A 25,609-nucleotide genomic window follows, 5' to 3' on the forward strand; every position below is an offset into this window, starting at 1 on the left:
GCCTGCTCTCAGCACTAATTCCCACCCTGGGCAGCTGCTACACACCCAGGAGCAGAGGCGGAAGGTCTGCCCAGCTGCAGGAGCCCCCAGAAGGCAGCCTTCAGGGCAAGCAGGGCACCAATGGGGCTCGGCCGCAGGACCTGCCTCACACCTGCCTGCTCCGAACTAGACGGTAAATCAGCGCTTGCCTCTGACAGAGCATGGATCTTTCTGGTAATGCATGTCACCCCTGGTGCAGACCCCTCCATCGAGCATCGTTTGCCGTCAGAAGCACTGTAGTCGGGGACCGCCCCCAGCACCTGTGGGTCTGCCCACACAGGTGGCCCTGAAGTCAGACTCCGCCCCTCACTACCTGTGAGCGCAGGTGAGGGCCTTCCTCTCTCTGGCCCTCAGTTTCCCGGCCTGTAGGGTGGGGATAGTAACATGTACAGTGACTACTGCACTAGTTAGCTATTGTCACAACTGTGCTATTTCACATACCTTCCCCAACTCAGTCACTGCAAACGGCAGGCACTTCTTCTCATAGGGAAGAAAGGGGTCCAGCTGGCAATCTGAAATCCAGGGCAGGCTCAGTTCTGCTGTGTGCACCCCTCATCTTCCCCTGGGATGAATGGGAGAGCCGGGCATGTTCTTGGTGACGGTCGTGGCCCAAACCAGCACAGCCTGGGTGTGGAACTGCCACCTCTTTCTGGTGGAGCGAGGCCCCCAGACACCTCACAGCCACGGAGAGAGGCAGTGTGTCCTTCCTGGAGGGGGAGGAACTGCAAAGGTACTGGGTGAAGAGCCCCCTCCTGAGGCCGTTGTGAACTTCTAAGCCAGTCGTGTGTGTGCAGGAACGTCCTTTGTAAACTGTCCAGCGCATGGTGCTGGGCCTGTGACCTTGAGAGCCTCCTGAGTCTTCAGGACACGCCCCCTCCCTGGTTTGGTGTCTTGTGCATGCACTTGTGGTCTTCAAAGGTGGAGGACGCTGTTCGGCACCCAGGATGAGAGGCAGGGAGAAGATGCCTGCCAATTATGGAGCCCTTTTATGCAGTTTCAGCGGAGCCTCGGCCTCCGCCCGTCAGCCCTAAGCAAATCGCACCCCCTCCCCGGACGACCGAGGAAGGGGCAGGAGGCGCAGGCAGGGTGGGCTCCCTGTCTCCTTACTCACCCCTTTCTCCTCCCCACCCCCACCCCCTGGGAAAAGCAGGCACAGGCCAAAGGCAAATCACAAGTAACTGAAACGAATAAAATTAAGCTTTAACTTCAGGCCACCCAAGGGCCTAAGGCGCTCTAGAGATTTATTACTGACGTAGGGCGTTTTCGCCATGTGCGCTGACTGGAGACCCGGCCTCTGCGCTCCACGCCCAGGGTACAGCTGCCCTGAGTTCTCAAAGAACCAAAATACCCAATTCTAGGAACTTGCTCCACCTGGGGCAGGAAGTGCAGACCATTACCTTAGCCACGAACATGGACTTCTTTCCCCCAAACAAGGACTTGGCAGAAGCTGGGTCTTCAGAAGGAATGAAAGCGGCCCGCCGGGTGGCTGGCGTCGGAAAGTGGAGAAGAGTGCCCGGCCCGCAGCCCCCAGCCCACAGGACCCCGAGGGCTGCACAGGCGTGGCGGGCGGCCGCTGTCTCAGCGCGTCCCTGTGATAGCAGGCCCCGAACGCTGGCTCACAGATGCTCGTCCCAGGGCCCCAGCAAACCAGACCGCACGCATATCCGCATCTGGAGGCCGTGAGGATAGTGGCTGCTGCTCCTGGCCAGGCTCAGGGCTGAGCGTTGTCCTGGTCCCCGGCAGGGGCCCGGCCAGGGCTTCTGCTCCCCACCAAGCCTCAAAGTCGCCACCCATCCCTCCTCACAGGCTGACGCCAAGATGGTGTGTGACGTGGTGAGTCGGATGGAGGACACCGAGCCCTTCTCTTCAGAGCTGCTGTCGGCCATGGTGCGACTGTGGGGTGACTCAGGAATCCAGGAGTGCTTCAACCGGTCCCGGGAGTATCAGCTCAACGACTCGGCCAAATAGTGAGTGTCCCGGGCAGGAGGGAGGCGTCCAGCGGGGCAGTGAGATGGGTGGGGCAGAGGTCAGAGCTGCTGGGGGTATTCTGCTATGGGGGACGGGGAGGAGGAGGAGGCCGGGCAGGTGGGGGCTCTCCCAGCATGCATCCCGGCGTCTCCTCCAGTCCAGGACCCTGCACCCACCACCCTCCCCGGACCACAGGAGGCTCACCCCTCACTCCCTTCAGCCTCCACTCAATGTCAACCTACCTGAGAAGCGTTCCCTGCCATCCTGTGTCAAATAGCAGCCCCCAGGAGTCGTCCCCCTACTGACCACCTGACTCCTTCGGACACCACCTCCTGACAGGTTACACATCTTACTTAGGTGTTAATGACACACACACAGGCACCTCCCTCCATGAGGCTCAGCCAGCACTGGGATGAGGGCTGGCTGTCTGCCTAAAGGTGGCTTCCCAGCCTGGATGGTGGGCCCAGACGTGAGGCTCCCCAGCCTTGGTGACCCCCTGGAGATGACGGGAGAGGGTCATTTTGAAACCAGCACAGGTTCTACGTGGGAGCAGGGGAGGGGCCTGCACAGAGAGGTTAAGAGGACTGGAAGGGCTAGGAGGGGCTTCTGCAGGCCAAGGCCCACGTCCACACCCAGGGGCCTGGCGAGGAGGCTCTGGGTGGCCAGAGACCCCCGATCAGTGCTGCAGCCTCAGCCTGTCCATCCAGACAGGCAAGGAGGCCTAGGGGCCTGGTGAAGAGCATGGGCTCTGGAGCCAGTTACTGGTCTGCCCTCCCCAACCCCAGGGATGTCCATCAGCCCGGGAGCTGGCTCCCCGCAGGTCCCAGGAAATGCTAGCGAAGCGCAGCCCCTGGAGGCAGAAGGAATGGATGCCTGGCCGGCCCTGGAAGGCCACTGAATCTTCCCGAAGGCCCGATCCAGCTCCCTCCTTCCTGGTTCCCCAGATCTTTGGCTTTGGGTTCACACCTAACCCACACAGACCCCAAAGCCCTTCGGGTGCTTGGCCTGAGCGGATGGGGTGCCAAGGCCTGGCCTGTCTCCAGAAGTGGTGGCATGATGGGAAAGCCCTGGTCCCAGGCAGGCCCAGCCGCTGTCCAGCTCCGTGAACTCCGAGCCACCCTTCCAAGAGCAGCACATGGGCAGAAGCCCACGGGCCCCATGGTAAACTCTCAGGAAGTACAGATGCTCGTGGGCCTCTTGGAAGCACTAGAGAGACTGGCTGGAGCGTGGACTCTGGGGCCAGAGGTCCTGGTCCAAGGCCCAGCTCACAGGGGACAAGGTGCTGACCTCCACTGGCCCTCCGTTCTCTGATCTACAGAACAGTACGTTTCCCTTGGGAAGTAAGGGGGAAACATGATCACACATGTGAAGAATGGAGTCCAGCTGTGGACATTATTACTCTGTCACGAAGAAATGACGAAGCAGCCTTGTAAGCATGTTGGTCTCACTGAGAAGCTTGATCTTGTCCGAGAGTACCTGCAGCTGTGCACAGGTCCCCTGGGGTCTGAACCAGAGGCTCTGGGAGAATGTGCGGCCACCCCCACCCCGACACCTGGCCCTGGACACAGTGGTGCCATCTTTTCCACAGCGGCCTGCGAGGGGCCCTGGCAGGGACTGGGCTCTGAAGGGTGTGGCCCAGCAGTGCCCAGAGCTTGGTCCATGGTCCCCGTGTGTTGCCGTCCCCAGCTACCTGGACAGCCTGGATCGGATCGGAGCCACCGACTACCAGCCTACCGAGCAGGACATCCTCCGAACCAGGGTCAAAACCACCGGCATCGTAGAAACCCACTTCACGTTCAAGAACCTTCACTTCAGGTGAGGCCCAGGCAACTTGGGAGCCCCAGCCCCAGATACCGACCTATCTGCCTGGGAACTTCTGTGTTGGGACAGGCAGTTAGAACAGAGAAGGGACCTGTCTGTAGGTCTGTTCCCACCAAGTTTAGGGTTGGGATCAACAGGGAGGCTTCCTGGAAGAGGGGCTTCCTCCTGCCCCAGAGCTCGGCCAGGCACCCCACCTGCCTGGACCCCACCGCCCACCACCCCATCTGCCCTGTCCCCCCTCAGGCTGTTCGACGTCGGGGGCCAACGATCTGAACGCAAGAAGTGGATCCACTGCTTCGAGGACGTCACGGCCATCATCTTCTGTGTCGCGCTCAGCGGCTATGACCAGGTGCTCCACGAAGACGAGACCACGGTGAGTGGCCTGCGCCCGCCTGGCTGCGGGGACACAGGGAGGCCTGGCCATGACTGGCCTCCGTGGCAGCAGTGGCTGGGGTTCCATCATGGGGCAAACGCAGAAACGGCAGTCACAGGCCGGTGCCTCGGGCCGGGGGGCACAGTGCTCACAAACGTCTTCGCAGACTTTGGGGCTCAGGCAGTAAGTGCCCCCTCGGTAAACATGGCAGAGTCACAGAGGTCATCAGGCCAGATCTGAACGCAGCCAATCCTAAAAGAAGTCGGGGTGTGTCAGCAGAAGGGGCATAAGACAGAAAACAGTTCTGTTGGCTGGGCTGCTGCCAGGAGAGGCCTGCAGGGCGGGCAGCGGGCAGGGCAGCTGGCAGGACAGCGGCACCTCTGGAGGAGGTCAGCCCAGGTTCCTGCCCCCGACGTCTGTCGTGTTCCGTCTGGGGCCTTGGAGAGTAGCCAGCTGCCCTCCACAGGGGGCGCTTACCTGCCAAGGGGGCTGCGTCCCTCTGGTCCTGGCTCTGGTCTGCCACTGAGTTCAGGCAGCACCCTCTCCGCCTCAGTTGCAGGGGGGTGACAGCAGTACGTACCTTCGGGGTCCCTGGCAATGGGTGAGGGCATCACATGAAGTCCCGGGACAGGACAGTGGCGCTGAGCTGGTGGTTGTACTGTCACTGGTGATTGTCCTGACGGGGGTGGGGGGACCGCTGAGAGTCCCCGTCTAGTCTGAAGCCCACAGGGTGGCAGGCCTGTTCACACAGCCTGTCAGGGAAGCCGGGCATGGGGGTGCGCGCCCCCGGGGTCGCAGAGACAAGCCCACAGCGCCTCCTGGGAGTGGGGCTCCTGGGCTACAGGTCAGCCCTTGGCGTTGCTCTGCTCATTCTGTCTGCGGCACACAGGCCTGGCCGGGCCTCTCCGTCAGCACTGAGGTTGGGGGCGGGCGCGTCGTCACGGTGGGCCCTGAGCAAGGCCTGTCTCCCCTCTGGGTCTCATTTTTTCATCAGCCTGCCTGCAGGTCCCACAGGCTGCTGTGAAGACTTCATGGGCTTTGGGGTGCAGGCCGCACAATGCTGTGTTATGAGAGGGGAGAAGGAGCCGCCGTCCTGGGGGAGCTTTTGGCAGGTTGGGGCCAAAGCCTGTACCTGGGTGGTGGATCCGGGCATGCGCCACATACTGGTTTGTCCACCTCGCTCTCCCTCCTTCAGGTCCAGATGCACCCCTGAGTTGGGGTTCAGCAAACCCCCCCAAGCCCTGCCTTGTCCCGAGGGAGGCTTCTGGGGCCTGAGCCATACAGCTCTTTCTAGTATCACTGTCATCATTCTCCATGACCTCAGCGGGTTGTGGCATCTGAGATCACCAGTGCAGAGGGTGGGCCGGGGATAGGCACGCACCCTGGGCTATGCTTGGACCCGCGCACCGGGGCTGCCCCGGCACGTCTGTCGCTATTGATCTGCTATGCTTTTCTGAGCCGCCGTTCATGGTCTGGTTGGCCACCCCTGTGGTCTGAACTCCATCCACTCGGTTCATCTCTTTCTGCAGGACCTGGGAGTGGGAGGCAGGGCTGTGGGTTTCAAACACAGCTAAGGGCCGGAGAGTGGAAGGGCCCTTCTCCCAGAACAGGCCTCTCCCCTGGGACCTGCCTTGCCAGGCCTGCAGACAGCTCAAACCCAGGTCCCAGGCCCATCGGTCATGGGGCAGGGCCTCCCGCTTACCTCTGTAGCGCAGGGTATGAGCAAAGGGTGTCTGGGTGGGTCTGGCAGCCATGAGGCCAAAGCTGCATGGCCCTCAGACTCCATGGAACGTGGGGCTGGGCAGATGCCAGGCCCTGAGCTCAGGCAGCCTTTCCAGCCCTCAGCAAGCTCCTCACCAGCCCTTGCTGCTGAGCAGGGCGCACGTCCTGGGGCGCCCCTCCGCCTCCCCGCGCCTCCTGCTCCCGGCCCACCATCCCCTCACCTCCCTTCTTCACAAGGGCTGGAGCAGAGGACCTTGGCAAAGTCCAAGCACATGGGCCAAGGCCAGGAATGGACTGCCCTTTCCTCCCCAAAACGGAAAGAGCCGCCACCCCCCTAGGGAACAGGGATGGGCTCTCCCACCCGACAGCAGCCCACGACAGCAGCTCATGGCCCACAGCAGCAAGAGCAACACCATTGCTGCAGAACTAAGCCAACAGCTGTGTGTCTGGGACCCGTGGCAGCAACAGGCACCGGACAGATGTGGCCTGGGACAGCGTGCTGGCCCTGCCTCTGTGTCACGGGGCAGCCGCTCCACTTCCTGCTCCTTAAAACGGTGCCAGTGGGAGCTCAGCCCCTGGAGCGGCTGTGAAGAGTGGGGCCCAGAGCTGTGAGAGGACCCCCGCTCAGGACTCCACTCCGTAGATGGCAGTGGCCGGGCTCTTCTGCCCCGGCGCATGGCTGACAGACGGGCTGTGGGCTACGGACCCTCTGCCCCGAAAGCAGGGACCCTTGGCCCCTGGCCTCCCTCTCTGGTCAGCCCTGCGCGTGCCTCACTGGCCAGGGGCGAGAGTCGGAGCTGCCCAAGAAGGTGCCTGACGCTGGCCCCTGGGGCTGGAGGCTGCCCGCCCGCCGGCCGGCCACCCTGTCCTCGGACCCCGGGCCCTGGGCCTGCCACAGCTTCACCACCACTGCCGTCGCCACTGCCTACAGGGCCTTAAATTGCCAAACCAAGGCCAAAACCATGAGCAGATTCTGAGAGACCCTCCAAGCCGGGCAGGTATGAAGCACCTCCCTCCAGCGGAAGCCAGCAGCTGAGAGTTGAAAGCAGCCGGCTGTCGGCCCGCGGGTGACTTTGCTGTGGCGCCGGCCCTGCCCACCCCCCCGCATCTCACTCCTCATCTGCCACGCAGTCCGCAGTCCCTGGGCGGCCGTGGCCTCTGCGAGCCTACACAGGGGCCCCACAGGGCCCGGCCTTGACTTCCCAGCCCCGAGACTGGTTGAACCTATTTTTCAGGGTTTTTTTTTTTTCTCTCTCTTTCTCTCATGTTTTCTGCTGGGTTTTTATCTTCCTCTCTGGTTTAACCTGTTTTGCTGGGGTTCCTCTCGGGGCTCTTCTGGCCCCTCTCCTGGGAAACCAGCCCCAATAAGCAGCTCACCCAGAGCCGACCCCGCACCCAGCCACAGCCCAGCCAGCCAACCCAGCCCCCAACCACACCGAGGCCACAGCAAGATCACCCCCCAGACGCTGGCCCCTGGTGTCTGCTTCCAACTCTGGATTAATGCGAGGATCTCTTGGTCCTCGGTTAATGTTCCCCTCCTGAATGCGTGCACCGCCCCCCACCCCCGCTGGCGAACCTGAATGAGACCCCAGTAGAGATGTCTGCATGGCCCTCGGCTCCGTGTAGACGTGGATGGCAGCACGGCCCCTGCCCCTGAGTGCATGGTGCATGTCCTCTCCGCGAGCCGGGGTCCCCCCAGCGACCTCGCTGCCCCATCCCGGGCCAGCCCTCTCAGGGGGGAGGTGGGTCGGGGGCAGCATTCCCCACCCTGGCCACCCTGCTCCACCCCCCCCCACCCTGCCTGCGTGTGGAATGAAGCGGGGACCACGTACCGTCTGTCTCTGTGGGTCCTCCCGTCTCCGTCCGTGGGTGTTCCATCCGGCCGCGCTGGCGGACCCTTCCTTGGCTGTCCCGCTGTGCGGTGGCCGTGGCGGGTCCGGCCCTGCGCCCGGCGCTCACCTGCCTCTCCGCCCTGTTGCAGAACCGCATGCACGAGTCCCTGAAGCTGTTTGACAGCATCTGCAACAACAAGTGGTTCACAGACACGTCCATCATCCTCTTCCTCAACAAGAAGGACCTGTTCGAGGAGAAGATCCAGAAGTCCCCGCTGACCATCTGCTTCCCCGAGTACACAGGTGAGGCCGGCAGGGGCCTGGCCGCCGGATGCGCTGAGGGGGCGGGCCCCCACGCGGAGCTCAGCCCCCCGTACTGTGCTCTGAGGATGCTCCGGACTTGACTGCCGAGTATCTGTCACAAACCCCAAGGCGGCCCCTGGGGAGGTGGGGCGGGGTCCTGGCTGGGTGTCCTCAGCAGCCTCTGGGAGCCAGCCGGGTCACCTATAAATAGAGATGACCGGTGAGGGGGCCACACCAGGATAATGAGGGGGTGGCCACCAGACCCTGGCTCTGCCACTCACTGCGGGTCACGCAGCCTCTCAGCGCCTCAGTCTTCACATCAGTGAGATGGGGACCGTGACGTGGTGGTCCGGCCCTCCCTCACAGGCTGGCTGGGGGCCAAGTGAGCCTGGAGCGCTCAGCAGGGCAGCGGGCACATCGCATGTGCTCACTGAACATGTGCTATTACTGTTACGATTGTGGTGATAAGTCGCAAATATGGCACCTCCCACACGGAGTCATGAGACTCCAAGGGCCTGTTGGAGGGGAGGGAACTGCCCGGGCAGCAGAGACCCGGCCTCCCTGGGGAGGATACTGAGGATGGCGAGGGTGCCTCTGTTGATTTGCTGTAGGTTTCCCTAACTGTGGGTGGGTGGACAACCACGGAGCAGCGAGGGTGGCCAGAGCAGCCCAGGTGCCCACCAGCTTTCCTGGGTGGCCAGAGCGGGGTCAGGGAGGTGAGTGGGCAGCCCCAACCCGACCATCCTGCTGGCCTGTCACCCCTTCTGCGGTCAGGCCAGCAGGCCAGTAGGCCAGGCCCCCAGCAGCCCTGCCACCCACCAGTCAGCCTCCCCTCAGCTACAAGCTGGGGGTTCATGGACCCCGCCCTAGGTGACCTCAGCTGTGGCCTAGGTGACAAGGCCTGAGTAGGTCCCGTCCCCACCTCCAGCCCAGGTTTAGGAAAGGGCAGTGGTCCGGCAGATGCTCAAGGCCAGGCCTGGTGGCCTGGACCACGTGCTGGAGATGCTAGGACCTCCCTCAAGGAGTAACAGTCCCAGGCTTCCAGCGTGCATAGCGGCCACCCCAACATAGCACTGCGGCTTTAAAATCCAGCCCCACTCCGAGGCTCAGGACAGCCAGGCCTGTGGCCGGGCCCCAGTTCTTGGAGCCTGCAGTGGCTTCCATGCGAAGCTCCCTGCCCTGCTCCTTCCCAGACAGCGGCTGCTCTCCTGGAAGCCTCCACCTGGGCTTGCCAGGAACAGAGTGATCTGGCACACCCCGAGGAAGGCGGCAAGTCGGGGAGCCGGGCAGTCCTTAGGCCCCAGATGGTAAGCCTGAGAAAGGGTCGGGTGAAGGAGGGAGCACAGTTCCCTCCCACCCTGGCCTGCTCCGAGGGGTCACAGACAGGCGAGGACCTGCCTGCGGGGTGTGCAGCAGCTAGGGGCTGGTCTGACTGGCTGGAGCAGGGCCCACGGGAAGAAAGGACATTTGCATCAGGAGTCAGGTGCACACACACAAAAGGGAAGCAGTTTCGTGAAACACTGCTCGCCCTTAATACAGGTGAGCACGGTGAGGTTTGACATTTTGTTCCTCTCACGATTCTTAAACAATGTGACTGTGGACTTGGTTTCATGACCCACTATGGATTGTGCTGAGCTGTTATGTGTCCACCGCCCCGCCAGCTGTCTCCCTCAGGTTGTCACTGAGAGGCCCTGGGCCATGGCCTTGCCTCACCTGTCGCCCTCCTGGCTCCCTCCGCAGGCCCCAGCGCCTTCACAGAAGCCGTGGCTTACATCAAGGCCCAGTATGAGAGCAAGAACAAGTCAGCCCACAAGGAGATCTACACCCATGTCACCTGTGCCACCGACACCAACAACATCCAGTTTGTCTTTGACGCCGTGACGGACGTCATCATCGCCAAAAACCTGCGGGGCTGTGGCCTCTACTGAGCCCCAGCCTTGCCTTGCAGCCACTCACCGCACTATGCAGCCTGCCGCCCCCCACCCCCCGGAACCAGAGCTCCGGCACCTCTCATGCCCTTGACAAGGAAGCGCAGCGGCTGGCACCAAGGCGGGGAGGAGGGAACGGCCTCCACGGCCGCCCTGCCCCCTCATCGGCGCATGTGGTAACCCCGCGCTGAGCAGGGTGCCCAGTGCCCGCACCGCGCCTGGGACGGGCCACTCACTGCCTGCCTGCAGCTCACTGGCCTCTGCTCCATTTCTGAGTGTTTTATCCTGGGGAGAGGGATGTGGGGCCCGGAATGGGCACCCCCTGCCCTTGGTGACCCCTACTCGAAGTCCCAGGGTCTCCTCCTGTCTCCTGGGGTCGTGCAGGCGGCAGGGGCGGCCTTGGGGCAGGGTGCTGGAAGGGGTGGGGGCCATGGGAACCAGTGCTCAGCTTTTCCTGGGCGCTCTCTGGTCGGGGCAGCTCCGTCACCAAAAGCCAGGGCGGGACTGGGACCAGCGCGTAGGTCCAAGGGCTCGGGCCTCAGCAAGTGCCTCTTCCTCCCTGCCCTTGGCTCTCGGCCCCGGGCGGAAGCCCTTCCTTCTCCAGGCCATCCTTCCTGGCACACCCTTGGGGCTCCCAGTGGCCCCCCGGGGAACGAACTCATAGATCGGGAAGTGGTTCTGGCAGCTGAGTCATTGCAACAGCCTGTGGTTGATGGTGGGAGGACTCGAGTCTCCCGTGCCTGGACAGAGGTCAAGGGAGAGGTGAGAGGTCCGGGAAGGGGGTGCTGAGGGGAGGTGGCTCTGGTGTCGACTGTGATGGGGCCTCCCGCCTCATCCTTGCAGGCCCAGGGATGACCCATCAACCTTCCCACGGCATCCGGTCTCAGGCGGCTGCTCTGGGTGTTAGTAGCCAAGCGTTTTCTCGAGTGTACAGTGAATCCAACGTGAACTGGCATTGGCTGGGTGGGGGTTCTGCCGCTGGGGAGGCAGGGATGGGGGTGTGGGTGCAGCCCCTGAGGCCAGTACCCAGCTTCCTGTGGTCTTGGTGAAGAAACCAAGGAGTGTGTCCCCAGCCCTCGGTCCTGCCAGCCCCCAGAGGCAGCGGAAGGCAGAGGGACACAGCCAGGGGTCCCGGCTGCCTCAGACATACACCCCCTGGGACCCTTTGGAGGGGGCTTTGGCAGAGATTCCTGAGCAGAAGTGGGTGGGTGACTTCTGGTGACCAGGCCCGGGCTGGCCTCAAGCAGTGAGCACCTGTCTCCCTCACCCTGCCTGGGACAGGCTCTGCCCAGGGAGACAGACGTGCCTGCAGGATGAGAACGGGCTGCCCTGGAGGGGTCTCCGACTGCCCCCTCAAGTCCTCTGTTCTTCTGGTCTCCACTTGGGCTCTGCTCCATCCCAGGGCAAGGCAGGACCCTTGGATCCCAGTGCCGCCCCCTGGCTGCCCCGGAGCCAGCATGAGCCCGTTCCAGCAGCTCTGGGCTCCAAGGGTCAGAGAGGCCCTCAGCTCTATGTGGTACACTGTCCCTAGTGCCAGGTGCCCGCAGGCATGGGTGCCACCAGGTGGGTGAGCCCCTCCCTGCTCTGGCTCTCTTGCTGCACGGCCTTGTGGGAAATCACAGGCAGCGGCCTGCAGCAGCCACCCCGCCAGCCCCGGGCCACTCAGTGCACCCACCTTGTGCGCTGCCCGGGACCAGGCGGGGTGGTGGCGAGGACCGGCCCCTGGAACCAGCAGCCTCAATGACCTGACACGGGCAGCCGGGTCCACGCTGCCCGACACTGAAGACATAGCAGTTACTTCCCGGCATCATCACCTCGGACGTCCCCAGCTGTGCTCCTACTTCTGTCCTGTGACCCCAGACTCAAAAGTGGCAACAAGAAGGGGGAGGTGGCCGAGCTCCGCCTCTGTAGGTGGAAGCCACTGGCCCTGCAGGTCACTGGTGAGTCCGGGGCCCCAGGGCCCGCCCCGCGTGGTGGCAGCATGAGGAGGCTGGAGGCGCTGGTTGCCCCGGGCCTTCCTGCCCTTCCCCGCCCGTAGGCCCAGGCTGCCTCTCCTCTTGCAGAGGCTCTGCTCCCCGTCTCCCGCTCAGCCTGCCGGGGGACCTCGGCTGTCTAGCGTTAACCCTGGAGGAGAGGGGATCAGGGCAAAACTGCCCGCTGTTCACTGCGCCGCCCGTGCATGCCCTCACCGACGGCCCCACCGTGGGGAGTGACGGCCGAAGATGACAGACAGGTGTTGGCTCCGTCGTGGGTATGGGGGGAGAGGTGGTGAGTGGCGCGACATGGACGGCCCTGTGGGGGGAGGGGGCACGCTTAAACTCTGAGTGGCCCTGATTTAGCCGGCCAAGGAGGAGCTGGTTTCTAGGAGGGTCGCCTTTGCCAAACCCATGAAAATTACGTCTGCCACCCCGATGCCCTTGGGCGAGTTCTGTGCCTGCCCCAAATGCCCCCACAAGAGCCAGGTCTGGGCCTGGCTCAGAGGGCTGAGAGAGGTCCCCAAGGCCCTCTGGCCTGACTGGAGGGGACAATGCCTGAGGCCCAAGGGGGGGGCTCTGTTGGGCCTACGGAAGCCGGTCTGAGGACAGTGTGGGCTCTGCCCCCGCCCTCTGGGCTCCTCGCCATCAGCTTTGACCTTCCGGGTCCCAGGGCCACTTTCCAGAGAAGCCTAATGCCAAGTGCTCCAGCCCCAGCAGAGCCTGAGGACCTGTGGCCACATGTCCTACCAGGGAGCAGGGCCAGAGCCCAGGCAGAGGGCCACCACTGCACCTGGTGCCGGGAGGCAGCTGTCTCCCAGCCTAGCTCCATGCCCCACTGGTGGGAACTGGGGGCATGACTGTGCCCAGCTTCAGTGAGTCCCCACAGCCCCCGCAGGCAGCAGCCACAAGTGCCCTCCCCACACAGAGCCTCCACAAGCAGGCTGGCCTTAAGCCCCCGACACCCCTCCATTCTGCCAAGACAAGTGGGGGGGGGTTGCTTACCCCACTGCTCCATCCTAACACGTTCACAGTTGATACCCAGTGGCCGGTTCTGCAGGTTCTTCCTCCTTCTGGCCCCTCCCCCTTGCCCTTGGTCTGGCCTTCACTCTTCAGTAAGTAAACCCACCATAATCCAGGCCTCAGTCTCCCTCCTCCAGACCATGTGGTGGCCTGCCTGGCCCCTCTTTGAGAAGCCTGGCACAAAAAGCCTCTTCTGCTGCCCCTACTCTTCTCTGAACCTCCTGGAAGCCTCCAGCACAGTCCGGCAGATTTCAGGAATGGAGAGCTATGGCTACCAGGGATTCAGCCTGGGGCGCCAAAGGCAAGCACCCCCAGACAGGTCCCCCACAACAGCCCATGAGCCTTCACAGTGAGGGGTCCCAGCAGCTCAGGGCAGCAAGACTGGCCATAACAGCCAGACCAGGAAACAGGGCCAAAGTGTGGGCAGGTTGCCCCTGCCCCCGTGAAACATACTGGGGCCTTCCCTCTGGGGGCTCCTGGGGCTCCAGACAGATCCCCACCTCAGCCAGCTGAAGGTCCCTGTCAAAGGAGGGGCAGGTCAAGGCAGAAGCAGAAAGAAACCCCCCACTACCATCCTAAGTCCCTGGCCCTCTTGGTCAGAGGGGGTCTCTGTGGGTAGAAAGGTTTCATGCCCAGACCCAATGCACCAAGACCACCAGCCTGAAGACGCCCCTTGCCCAGCAGAGCCAGCAGCTCCGCATATCTGTAGCCCCTTCTCTCCTCCCTGCTTGCCCCTCCACCACCCCCCCCCCAATGCCGGCTGCCTCCCTGTGCAGCCAGGCCCTTCTCTCCCAGCCCCCACTGCTGCTGCCTCTCTGCTCCCCTCCCCGTCCCAGGCAGGGGTGGGCCTGGGTGCCCCCCTCCCTCCTTAGCAAACCTTAGTTTCACTGCTCCCACTTCTTGACCCTGCCACCCCCCCCCCATTAACTGTAATTTTGTAAGTAGAGTGACTTGCGGGTTTAATAAATCTCTAGTTATTGTAATAATTTATTGGCTGCAGTAATGTATTTATTAGTCACCTACCGTTAATAAAAGTGCCAGCTTTGTCTAGCGTGAGTGTGGTGTGTTGCGTCAGTGCCCAGGGACCGCGGCCGCCTGGCGGAGGGGCCACACCTGCTGGGGCAGGAGAATTCCGGGTGACTGGCCACCCCGCCCACCGCGCAGGCCGGTCATGAGGGCCGAGCCCACCTTCCCCGTTAGCGAGCTTGGTGCCGGCCAGGCCGCCGCTCCGGGTGGCACTGGCGCGGTCCTCCTACTGCTCTCAGCTCCGCTGAAGTCTGGGGCAGGCGGAGGCTTCGGGGCAGACAGGAAGGTGACTGCAGGCAGGGCTGGGTGGGTGGGTGGCTGTTGTCTGCCTCTGACCCTTCTGGCTTCCTCTTTGCTCAAGTGGATGACGTCTCCCATTCTGACTGTATTCCAGCGTCTGTCTTCTCGGGGAAGCTTATAAGGACCAGCTGCGCTCTTAGCTCCTCAGTTCCAGTCCGCGTGCGGGGCGTGGAGGGGGTCTCAGTGCCGGCGCCCCTGTCTGTGCAACAGCGCCCCTCGCGGCTGCTCCCCCCTCGTCTCTGGGATCCGCCCGCCCTTCCACACTTTACTCCCAGGCCCTCCCCGGGAATCCGGGTCTGACCGTGCCAGGTGTCCTCTGCCTCCCATGTCCTCCCAGGCGCTCTGCCGCTCCGGGGACTGCAGACCTTTTCCGTGGGCGCGCATTGTCTCCCCACAACTAGACTGTGAGCTCTCGAGGGAGCAGGAGCCTGGATAGCCCGGAGCCGCCCAGCAGAGGGCCTTGCGCGCACACTCAGGCCGCATCGGCGGGAGCCCGTGCAGGGCTGAGCCCCGCACACACCTGTGCAGCTGGGCAGCTGGCCTGGATTTCTCTTCCAGACCTGAACTTGGTGGCCTCTTGAGGAAGAGCCCTTCTGCCCGGCCAGATTGGGGGAAGTCCCAACTCTCAGCTCGGGTCACCCTGGTGGTCCCTTCTGGTCTTGGGAGTGCCCTGGGGCATATTGTCCCCCAGTGTCTGTAGACCAAAGCAATGCTTGGGACAGTCGTGCAGGAGAGCTGGGAGCTGGCCTCTCACTGCTGGTGTGCAGCTCTTTGCTGAGTAGCTGTGGGCCAAGGTGGCTCTGTGTGGGAGGCAGCCTCTTCCTGTTGCATCCTTGGCTCTCCAAGAGTGTCTGCCCTCCTAGGTGGCTCCGTGACCCTAAGGGTTCAGAGCCCCCAGCCCTGCACTTGGCCTCCAGGGAGACTCCACCTGCCGCTCTGTGAATAGGCTGCCTCGTGGTGGCATGGGAAGGGTCTCGCTCTCCTCTGAACATGATTATGCAAACAACAGGCAGACTTTGGCAGGCACTGAGGTTGAAATTCACTGGCTGAGGCTATGAGGGTGATAGGATCACGTGAGTTTGCCAAATCTGTTTAGCAGAGTAAAAAAAAAATAATAATTGAAGGGGGTGGCATTTACTGCAGATCCCCAAGGGAGGAGCAAAACCATATCTAGCAGCTCCCGAGGAGCAGCTGAGAACTCAGACTGTCCCCCACTGGCCTCAGCCACAAGAAGAGCGGTGTGGGGCTGACACCCTTATGGCAGTCACGGGAGAGGTGACTGCAGACGCGTGGAGCCCACCGTGACCCTTGCTATTTATTTCTCGGGTGGCCACAGACCACTTATATTGACTGGACAAGCCTACTGTATGGCCCAAGCCCTGCAGCTGGCCCAGAGCCGGGTGCAAGTCTGCTCTTCCATGTCCCAGCGGTGTCACCTCTCGGTGGCCCCTAAGGGTTGGTGAGATTAAATGACACGAGGCATGTAAAGTGCTGTGTGCAATGCTGGCAGAGTGGGACTCAGTGACCATGAGGGACATGTCATGGCCTCCCTCACCGTCCTGCTCAGATAGAGGAAGTCAGCCATGACAACTGAGCGGGCAGCTCGCTCAGCCCATCCCGGGGATGAGTCCATCTCGGTGGATAAGGCCAGGGAGCCCCCACCCCCGCCTCCGCCATTTGCTGCTCTTGCCTCTGATTCGGTTCAGTCTTCTGACTTCAGATGGAGACCATAGCCTGCAATCACTTCTGGGCTTGCGCTGGAGACCCAGGGAGCTGGGTTTGGGGTGGACAAGTTCCCTGGGCCAGGACAGCATTCCTGGGGAAAATGGGCAGTTGTCCCTTCCCCCAGGGAGCTACACCTCATGATGTCACCTTGCCGTGCAGAAGGGGTTCGTTCACAGAGAGACGTGCTCCCCCCGCACTGCTGAGAAACACAACCCAAGTCCATGTGCCTGGCACCCCCCGCCCCCTTAAGATGTCAGGCCTCGCCCGGGGAAGAAGGGCTTTCCCCATGGGAGTCTGCTTTATCTGCTTTATCTGGAGGGCTCACCACACACACTTGTTTGCTAACCAGACTCCTGTGTGTGGCATTGCTGAAAACTCCCTGTGGGGTCAGACCTGGCTGAGTTTGACCCAGCCAGGGGGTGTGTGGCCAGTCTCCCAGGGCTCCTGCAGGCATGACTTCCATGAGGTCACAGTAGGGACCGAAAGCCCCTCACCCCTCGCAAAGGCCACCCCCCACACACAGATTGGGCTCAAGAGGTCTAGAGAGAAATGTCCAAAGTTCAACTCCAGCAACCCCCACCTCCCAACACATACACGTGCACACACGTGCACACACGTTCAGTGAACCCTCCCACAGCTGGGGACTTGGCAGGAAACCCCAGCCCCCCTGGTCCTCAGCCTCAGCCAGGGAGCAATGGTTGGGTCGATCTCTGCCCCTGGCCCCCAAACAGGGGTGCAGATGGGCGTGAAGGCTGAAAGTCGGAGGCCCCGTGCCATGTTGCGGATCACTGCTCTACCTGTCAGCCTTCCGAGGCGCCGCGGGAGCCCCCCGAGCTGCTGAGCGGCCCGCTCCTCTCTCTCTCAAACCTAACTCTCTTCTCTCGCCCTGTCCCCCTGTCTCCCTCCCGCTGTCTGTCCTGCTCCCCCTCCCGCCTGCGGCCGCAGAACCGCATGCACGAGTCTCTCATGCTCTTCGACTCCATCTGCAACAACAAGTTCTTCATCGACACCTCCATCATCCTCTTCCTCAACAAGAAAGATCTCTTTGGGGAGAAGATCAAGAAGTCACCTCTGACCATCTGCTTTCCTGAATACACAGGTGGGTGTCTCCGGGACCCTGTGCAGGAGGAGGCCACACCCTGCCGGGCACCCTCGTCACCTCCAGCGCATGAGCCAGAGCCGCTGCCTGTAGGCCTGGGGCCCTGGCTGCCGGGCCCACGCCGGCTGGCATGCGGGGCACCACGCCACCGCAGGGGTCTGGCAGGGTGCAGAGAAAAACAGGGTGCGACCAGGGTGTGTGGGAAGTGGACCCTCTGGTCCATGTCTTTTGTGACCAGGTGACTCAGGAGTGACATGGAGGGACCAGGAGACAGAACAAGACAACAGGCCTCCCTTTCACCCTCATCCCTTCTAGAAGACGTGTCCCCCTCCCCCGTCTCACAGGGGCCTCCCCTTACCTGCCCTGGGCGGCTGGCTGCTGGCCTCCCAGCACCTGGGCCTGATGAGGGCGTGCGGCCGGGCACGTGGCCTCTCAGTGGCCCCACCTGCTTCCTCTACACCAGAGCCCTGCCTGGGCCCCACCTGGACCTTCCGCCCGCCCCTTCCACCTGCATTCTCCTCTTCCTCTGCCCCTCGTCTTTCCCCCAAAGCAAACTGCTCCAGCTCCCCGAAAGCCTCTTCCTTCCCTGCCTGCCTTCCATCTTCACTGGGGCTCCCCCCCTCCCACAGGCTCCCCACAGTGAGGCTCTTTCCAGGAGGGTGGATGAGACTGAGGAGGTTGGCCCTGGGCTGCAGATGCCAGAGCCCAGCCTTGGTCCCTCAAGGGACTGGGAAGCTTTAGGGGGCCCTTACACCCTGCAATAGAGGATGTCCCAGGTTGGCTCAGCCAGGCACCCACTTGCTGGCAGCCCTGAGAGAGAGGAGGGCAGGGCTCAGCTCCCAGGGCCACGCAGGTCCCCAGGCCAGCCAGGTTCCAGGAGAGAGGGATGCCGGCCACCCACCCTTCTCCACTGAGGGGAAGCGGCGGCCCTCGTCCTTGGTGTGGAGAAGGGCCCGTGGCTTGTTCCGAGCACAGCCTGTCTCCTCACCGGTGTTGGCTGCTTGTCAATCAGCAAGGCTCCCGCCCACCCGAGGGTGCAGGGATAGGCACAGGCTGGGGGCTGATTGTGGTCAGGAGCACAGTCTCCATCCAGCAGGCAGCGGGCCAAGGCAGCCTCTGGAGCCAGCCCACCTGCGCCTTTGGACACCACAGTAGATGCAGGAGGTGCCCGCAGCATGGGGCGGCCGCAGGACTGGCTGGAGAGAGCAGAGCCCAGAACCGGGCCTGCGCACCGATAGCCCTCGCCGTTGTTAGTGTTCCCTGGAGGACGGGAACCCAAGACAGGGGAGCCAGCCGCAGAGGAGACATCCTCTGCAGGGCGGCACGGGAGAGGCACCGAGGTCCCCAGGCCGGGCAAGGAGGCCCTGCCTGCAGGCCGCCTCGGCTGACCTCTCTCCCAGCCTCTGCCAGGAGCCCAGAAGGACCAGTTCAGGTCTTTAGAAAGTCGTGGTGACAGGTGGGTCTCAGCAGCCAGAAGCCCGGGCAGGCCCTCCCAGGCAGGCCCCACCCGAAGGCTGGTTCTTCCTTGTCCCCAGGGACCCAGCCCCACTGGAGCCCGATTTGGGACGTGGACCATGTAGCAGCCTGTCTCCGTGCTGTGCAGTATGAGGCACTGGCTGCCCCCAGAGAAAGTCGGTCTGAATTTGGGGAACATTTGAGTTCTCCAGAGCACCCAGAGGGCTCCAGCCCCACGTCACAGTTGAGTTCCAACGTCACCAGGATGGATGACAGATCTTCACCAGTGAAGGAGCCCCAGGGGGTGCCAGGGCCTGTAGGGGACAGGCAGGCAAGGGGGCCCCAGAGTCACTCCCAGGCACTCGCGACAGGAGGCTCTTGGACGGGGTCCCCTCTGGCACTGTCTCCTCTGTGAGCTGCCACTAACTTAGTGGCTTCACTGCAGACTCACCACTTGGTGCCCAGCCAATAGTGCGGTTGGAGGAGGTTCTGCCCTGTGGGCTGTCCAGAGCCGGTCTTCATCCTGACCTCATCCCAGGGATGTCCCCACCCCTTCCCCGACGCCTCACGTTCGCTTATCTGGCCGCAGATGCCTTCCAGCGGCCAAAGCCCAGCGCCCCCCTCTGTGTGGCTCACCCCCAACCACTGGAGAGGGGCGCAGGGCAGGTGGGCCAGGGGAGATACTATCACACACCCTTGAAACCAGTTGCTGTTGCTTCTGAGCTGGCCAGACCCTGGTAGCCCTGAAGGGCATTGGGCATGTCCTTTGATGGACTTTTAGGCAGTCCTCTGTTGATGCCATTGCGGCATTTGAAAGTGGCCTACAGGGCAGAGCCACAGGGGTTTGGGGGGGCCGCAGATTAAAACACTGCATCATCCACAGATATCCCCACCAGGCCCCAGCCAGGATCAAGGGGTCAGCGAGGAATTGTGGGGGACAGTGGGGCCCAGCTGGTGTTATACACGCTGCTAGCACCTTATACTTCCCACCTAGGGGACACCAGTGCCCCCCAGTCCTAGCCACTCACCCAAGAACTAGCACTACATAGGGACATGCCCAACCCTGCCCTGCCAAGTGACTTCTCATTAGAGGAAGCCACCCTGGAAGAAGTGCAGGTGCAGCTGGACACCCAGCAAGCCCCGGTAACCAGGCGTCTGGGTCCCCATCCTGCTGGGAGCTGTCCCTCCGAGGTCACTGTCTTGGTTTATCAGAAGCAGCAGCACCGGTTTAGGACGGGGTGAGTGTGATGAAGGGCAGACCCAGACAGGGTCTCAGTGCACTCACCTAGAAAGTAGAAGGGACCTTTGTGGCCACTGCCCTCCCAGAGCTCCGGGGTCCATCCAGTGTGAAAATAGACAAAAAGACCTGGACCAGTCAGAAGCCGGGCCAGCGCAAAGCCGCAGGTGGTTTCTGACATGAAACGCAGGCACCTCTGAGGAGGAGGCCTAACTGCAGCGTCCTCTGTTCCCGGCCTGTCTCCTCCGCTTCCTGGAAAAGGCCCTGCTGCCATGGGGTTCCCACGCCGCCCACCCCGCGTCTCACCAGGGCCTCTCCCTGTCCTTGTCTTGTTACAGGCCCCAATACCTATGAAGATGCAGCGGCCTACATCCAAGCACAATTTGAAAGCAAAAACCGCTCGCCCAACAAAGAAATCTATTGTCACATGACTTGTGCCACAGACACGAATAATATCCAGGTGGTATTCGACGCCGTCACTGACATCATCATTGCCAACAACCTCCGGGGCTGTGGCCTGTACTGACCTCTTGTCCTGTATAGCAACCGATTTGGTAATGACTCCAGCACCCACAGAACAGCTCGTGCGCGCGCACACGTGCGCACACACACGCACACACACACACACACACACACTAACAAATGCAAGTTGGTAAATAAAAGTTTAAAGAGGCATAACAAAACATTATATATATAAAAATATATATTAAAAATTATTTTTAGTTTGCACTAGAAAGAGCTCTGGACAGAACTGACCGCCATCCCATAGATCGAGATGTTCCTGGGTCAGCACATGAGCATACACGCGGGCACGGGCACACACGGGCACACACGCACACGTGGTGATGGGAGTTCCGACTCGGGAGACCATCCTTGTGAGAACAGCTCCGTGGTGTCACTCTCCTGAGACCCGTTTCTGTGAGCAGGAGAGGCAGAGAGGCCCGGCACCAAGGCTGCTTGCTCTCAGTCTGTCCTGCTCTTGTGCGAATCCCGAAACCCTTTACAAAATGACCGGCACCCTAAACATCTCTCTGCCCTACACCGCCAACAACAGAAAAATTAAGGACACTTCTCTTTTGGGTGGTGGTGGTTGTTAATTTCAAGAACTTAGAAGAATCATTGTTCCGACCAATCCACTGCCTCCTGAGTTTTCTTTCTTCATGCTAACAAGAGTTAGAAAAGGGAGACTTGGTCTGCTTTCTAAAAGCAGCTGAGGGGAGGAGACATGCAGGGAATGTAGGGAGGAGGGGACAGCCGGGGACAAGGGGACAGGAGGGGCCAAGGAGGGGGCTGGATGGGTCAGGGCCCCACGGACGAAGCCTCCAGAGGCTGGGCTGGGCCCCGCTTGGTTTCCTGATCGTCTGCAATGCTTGCCCCATCTTGCCCTCCCCCACCATGATGAAAAGTATGCCAGGGTTTGTTGGTTGGTTGGTTGGTTTCTAAAATCAAAGAAAATGGTCAGACCGGACCCCTTATCTCTCTCTCTACAGACCGCTTCACGGACTCTTTGCTGTTGACGTTGACCTCCCGGTAGCATGACCTTTGGCCTTTGTAAGACACACAGCCTTTCTGTACCAAGCCCCTGTCTATGCTACAACCCCAGAGTGACTGATGGCTGTGTATTTCGGTAGAATGCTATAAAACCCGGTTTTAGTTGAATCTTTACGTTTAGAATTTGAAAGGAAAAAGAAAAAGAACATTTCTCGTATGCTTTGTAGCTTAAAAGGAAAACGGAAAACTCACCATGACATCCTTATTTCTCTTTCTTTTTGGAATAAAGAAACATACACCTGCACCCCCACCACTCATACCCCGGCCCCTGCCCACCACACCAGCCACACGCTCACCCAGGTTTGTATAGAAAAAGCACAGCTCTCACAGGCCCGTAGCTGCCAAAAAGAATCCGGATCACATGTATAAACAGAGCTCTCCAGAAAACCATCTCCCTGCCGGCCCCCTTTCTACAGACACCCTCTCTAACATCTTTAGCTGTTTAGTTTTATTTTTGTCCTGATGAGCCCTATGGACTACATACCAGATCTGCGTCCAGTCTTTGGGGGTTGGGGTTGCGTTTTTTTTTCTTTGACGTTTTTGCTTCTCAGTCTCTCAGATGGATGCTCCCTGTGTGCGTGCCCCTCCCCCTCCTCCATCCCGGTGACCTGTGTCCGCTCTTTCTCATGTGGGGATGTTTGTGCTGCAGATAAAAAGAACAAAAACAAAAAAAACAAAAACAAAAAAACAAAAAAGAAAAAAATTTTTTTAAATGCCACAAGATGGAAAAGAAAAAAACAAAAATTTTTAAAAAGGTGGAATGTAGTGTTTCCATGAAAGCCAGTTTCATGATCAGTCCCATGCCACTTCCACTTTGACTTGTATTCAAATCCCAAACCTCCTCACAGTTTCACTTTTAAGACAACATTTGCTGAAGACCAGTCATAGCCATTTCAGATAAAGAGGAGACAAAAAAAGACAAAACACAAAAAATTAAAAATACAGAAAAAAAAAAAAAACTTGGAAAAAAGAAAAAAAAGCCCACGGGTCTTTCTAAGCCTTTCTATTCCCAATCGGTGAGGTTTCTGTGATATCTTACACACTGCCAGTCTACTTCTCTGACTAATGGAAAATTCATGTGTAGCTCAATAAAGAGAATGTTTGTCTGTATTCCTGAGTCTCTCACCCTCGGGCTTTGTTCTGACAGGAAAGGGAAGGAGGGGCTTGACTGGGCCACAGACACTGGGAGGCCGGTGGGCAAGGCTGTAGGTGCCAGATAAAGAACCCCCCAGGTCCAACTGGGTGGTTCAGTGGGTTAGAGCATCATCCCAATACCCCCAGGTTGTGGGTTCAATCCCCGGTCAGGACATGTACGAGAAGCAACCGATGAATTGCATGAATAAATGGCAAACAACTTGATGTTTCCTTCTCTCTCTCCCCCTCCATCCTTCTCACTCTGTAAAAGTCAATTTTAAAAATTATTTTAAAAAACCACCTCCCCAGGACCTTCTCCATGTCCCCCCTCACCCCTCCTTGCTGCCATCAAGGGGAGGCTGAGCCAACGGAGTGCAAGGAGAGCAGAGGAAGGGGCCATCCTGCCTGCAGATGTCCCTTCCTCCAGGCTCCCAGCTCCCAGCTCCTCACTCAGCTGGTTTTGTTCCTTTCAGAGGGTAGAGTGGAACTGAGCACTGGAAAGGGGAAAATGGGGGGAGGGGAGCAGGCAGGTAATCCCAAATCTGCTAATACAGGATCTTATTTCTTCTGTTCCCAGTGGTGCCACTGCAGTGGGGGACAGGGTGATCCCAAGAACGAGGCCCCATTGCCTGGGCCCTCTGCCCTCTGCAGGCCGAACACCCAAGGGGTCCCTGAGATCAGCCCAGCTCGGCATATGGAATCCGATTCCCACCCCCACCAGGCTGCTGGGCTCACTACCTCTCTCCTAGGTTGCCAGGTGTTGCTGTAGTAACGAGCAAATCAGTTGAGACTGGGACCGGGGGGAAGACAGTCCACCAAAGTCCTTGCGTCATGTCCATGGATCACTTACTAGCCCAGCAGGCAAGTGCTACATCGTGCCGCCCAAGGAGCAGGGAGGCCTCAGGGGTCAGGTCATTGGCATCCTCTCTGCACCCCAACAAATGGGAATTACCAGTACTGGCCATTCCAGTGGCTTCTGCATCTCGAGGAGGTGGGGGTGGGGTGAATACTCGGGAGAGACCGTGAAATAACAAGAAGCTAGTTCCGTCCTGTTATAAAGAACCAACTGATCTGGGCCCCCTTGGGCCCCTGGGCCAGGACAAGCCTGCTGGCCAGCCGGCCACACCAGTCCAGCAGCCCCCCAGGGAGGGATGGGCACCCTCCTGGCCACAGCTTGCCTTCCCAGCACACGTCTGGAAGGCAAGCCTGAATGCAGACACAAGCCAAGCCCAAGTACACGAGGATTGTCAGCACGTGGCACAGCTGACATTCCCTAACAATGAGCCGCATTCCAGCAGGGTTCTCTCCCCACTTCCAGGTGGGGTTTGAAGATAAAACCAACAGAACTTCCTTTGCCTTATCTTTCTTAAAATGGAAGTCAGGGAGCATTGTTTTGGGAAAAGATCCAGAGAGACAGATTCAATTAGGAAGGGGAGGATGGGGGCCGAGCACCATCGCTTCTAAAAGCCCCACAAATAACTCATGTGCAGTTGGGTTTGGAACCACTGCTGGGCGATGAGGTGGGATGAGGCTTCCAGACAGAAGGCCTTCGGGGCGGCGGGCAGAGGCGATTCCAGGACAAGCTTGTCGGTGAGGCCGCGGCTCCTTCTGCCTGTGAGGCGGTTGAAGCAGGGCCCTCAGCTTCCTGCCCCGTAATGGGGGGAGTCCCGCCAAGAGGGGACCACGTCTGCCGGCTACAGATAAAACAGCATATTGTCTGCACAGCTCAAGTGGGAAATCAGGTCCAGGTGGCCACCAGAGCACCTAGGATTTGTATCAACACAAACATCCACATTAAGTGGACATCTCAGCCACGCGCACATGGATGGCACCCAGGTGCCAGCATGTCCTAAGCTCTTTATGTTAATTATTCTGATTCTCTTGACAACTCTGAGAGGGAGCACTGTCATTATACCCGTTTGACAGACTTGAAGCTTAGAACGTCAAGCTTCAAGCATCGGGGGAGGCAGCACTGGGAATCCAAGATCTCAACCAAATAGGGCCCATGAGAAAATGGAGTAACAATTACTTCCAAAAGCCCAGAGAGGGCAAGGGCCCCTCAGCCCCCACGCACCAGTGCCCAGCCACTCCATTCTGCTCCTGGGCTGAGCACAGAACAGGCTCCCAGACCCTGGAGACACCCGGGACAGTGAGAGGTCATGAGACAGGGACCCAATAGGACACCGGTCTAGGCTTCTGCCACTGCACTTAGCATCTATCCCAGCTGCCCCCAAGAAGTGACAAAAGCCGAGACAGTAGCTCCCAGAACCCTCAATTATCCAGGTGCATTTAGGACTTCTCTTCTAGGTCATGTGAAGCTGTAAGAGTCACGTCTCCGCTTTGATCGCTCACGTTGCTATATTCCAATGTTTCAACACCTTCTAAAATTGACTTCAATTTTCTCTTTTCAAACATCTGAAACATTTACTATCATCTTTAATGTGTACAACCTGCAAAGCATAAGGATAGAAAAAAATCCTCCAACCAAAATAGTAAACACACAAAATCAAAACAGAACGGAACGTTGGCAACTCTGAAAAAAACTGTCTTAGCTTCCAGCCACAAACAACACACTAAGAACAGTTTGCTTTTTATTATTATTATTGTTGTTTTACAATAAAAACAAATAGCTATGCTCTCAGCAAAACAAAACACATTTTTAAAAAATCACAGGAATTTTCTTAACAGCATTTCAAAGGTAAGGCTTTTGAAAGATTTCTTGAAATAAATTACCTTGGCCTAAACATTTATTCCACCACTCCTCTCAATTACTTTTCGACGTTCTAAAAACTTTCAGTTTAAAATACATTTAATTTTGCCAATAATTTTAGATAATACTGGATTCTCCCTCCAAGGACTACCAAAATACTATGCTTTCAAACATTTAAAAAAAAAAAAAACAACTTAGTCCAATAGGACATAAAACTGAACTAGGTAACCAACCTATCACTGCGTGTTTCAAATCCTTAAAAGTTAAATAGGTAAAGAATGTGAAATTGGTCAGGATCAGGGTCTGCTCGGGTGGACTCAACATCTTACCTTTCCGTGTTTAATTAAAGGAACAGGAACAAGGTTATGAAAAAGAAGGGCTCCAGAGGAG

At 59.5% G+C, this 25,609-nt stretch overlaps 1 protein-coding gene across 2 annotated transcripts in view; it reads left to right on the forward strand.

The window, feature by feature from the left end:
- GNAO1 (G protein subunit alpha o1) overlaps positions 1–20,956 on the forward strand; it is a 125,740-nt gene extending 104,784 nt beyond the window's left edge. The window contains exons 4-8 of one of the 2 annotated variants that reach the window (XM_090260648.1): positions 1,846–2,006; positions 3,694–3,822; positions 4,072–4,201; positions 7,905–8,058; positions 9,799–11,945. In XM_090260648.1, the coding sequence (XP_090116774.1) occupies positions 1,846–2,006; positions 3,694–3,822; positions 4,072–4,201; positions 7,905–8,058; positions 9,799–9,986 (762 nt within the window). In that variant the 3' untranslated portion in view covers positions 9,987–11,945. Of the gene's footprint in view, positions 1–1,845; positions 2,007–3,693; positions 3,823–4,071; positions 4,202–7,904; positions 8,059–9,798; positions 11,946–16,978; positions 17,133–20,162 lie in introns of those variants that run through there. The other variant, XM_090260646.1, reaches the window with a different exon arrangement.
- The last annotated feature ends 4,653 nt before the right edge of the window (positions 20,957–25,609 follow it).

The sequence above is a fragment of the Furipterus horrens genome, unplaced genomic scaffold (assembly GCF_987537825.1).
Source record: "Furipterus horrens unplaced genomic scaffold, mFurHor1.1.pri manual_scaffold_13, whole genome shotgun sequence".
Classification (NCBI taxonomy): domain Eukaryota; kingdom Metazoa; phylum Chordata; class Mammalia; order Chiroptera; family Furipteridae; genus Furipterus; species Furipterus horrens.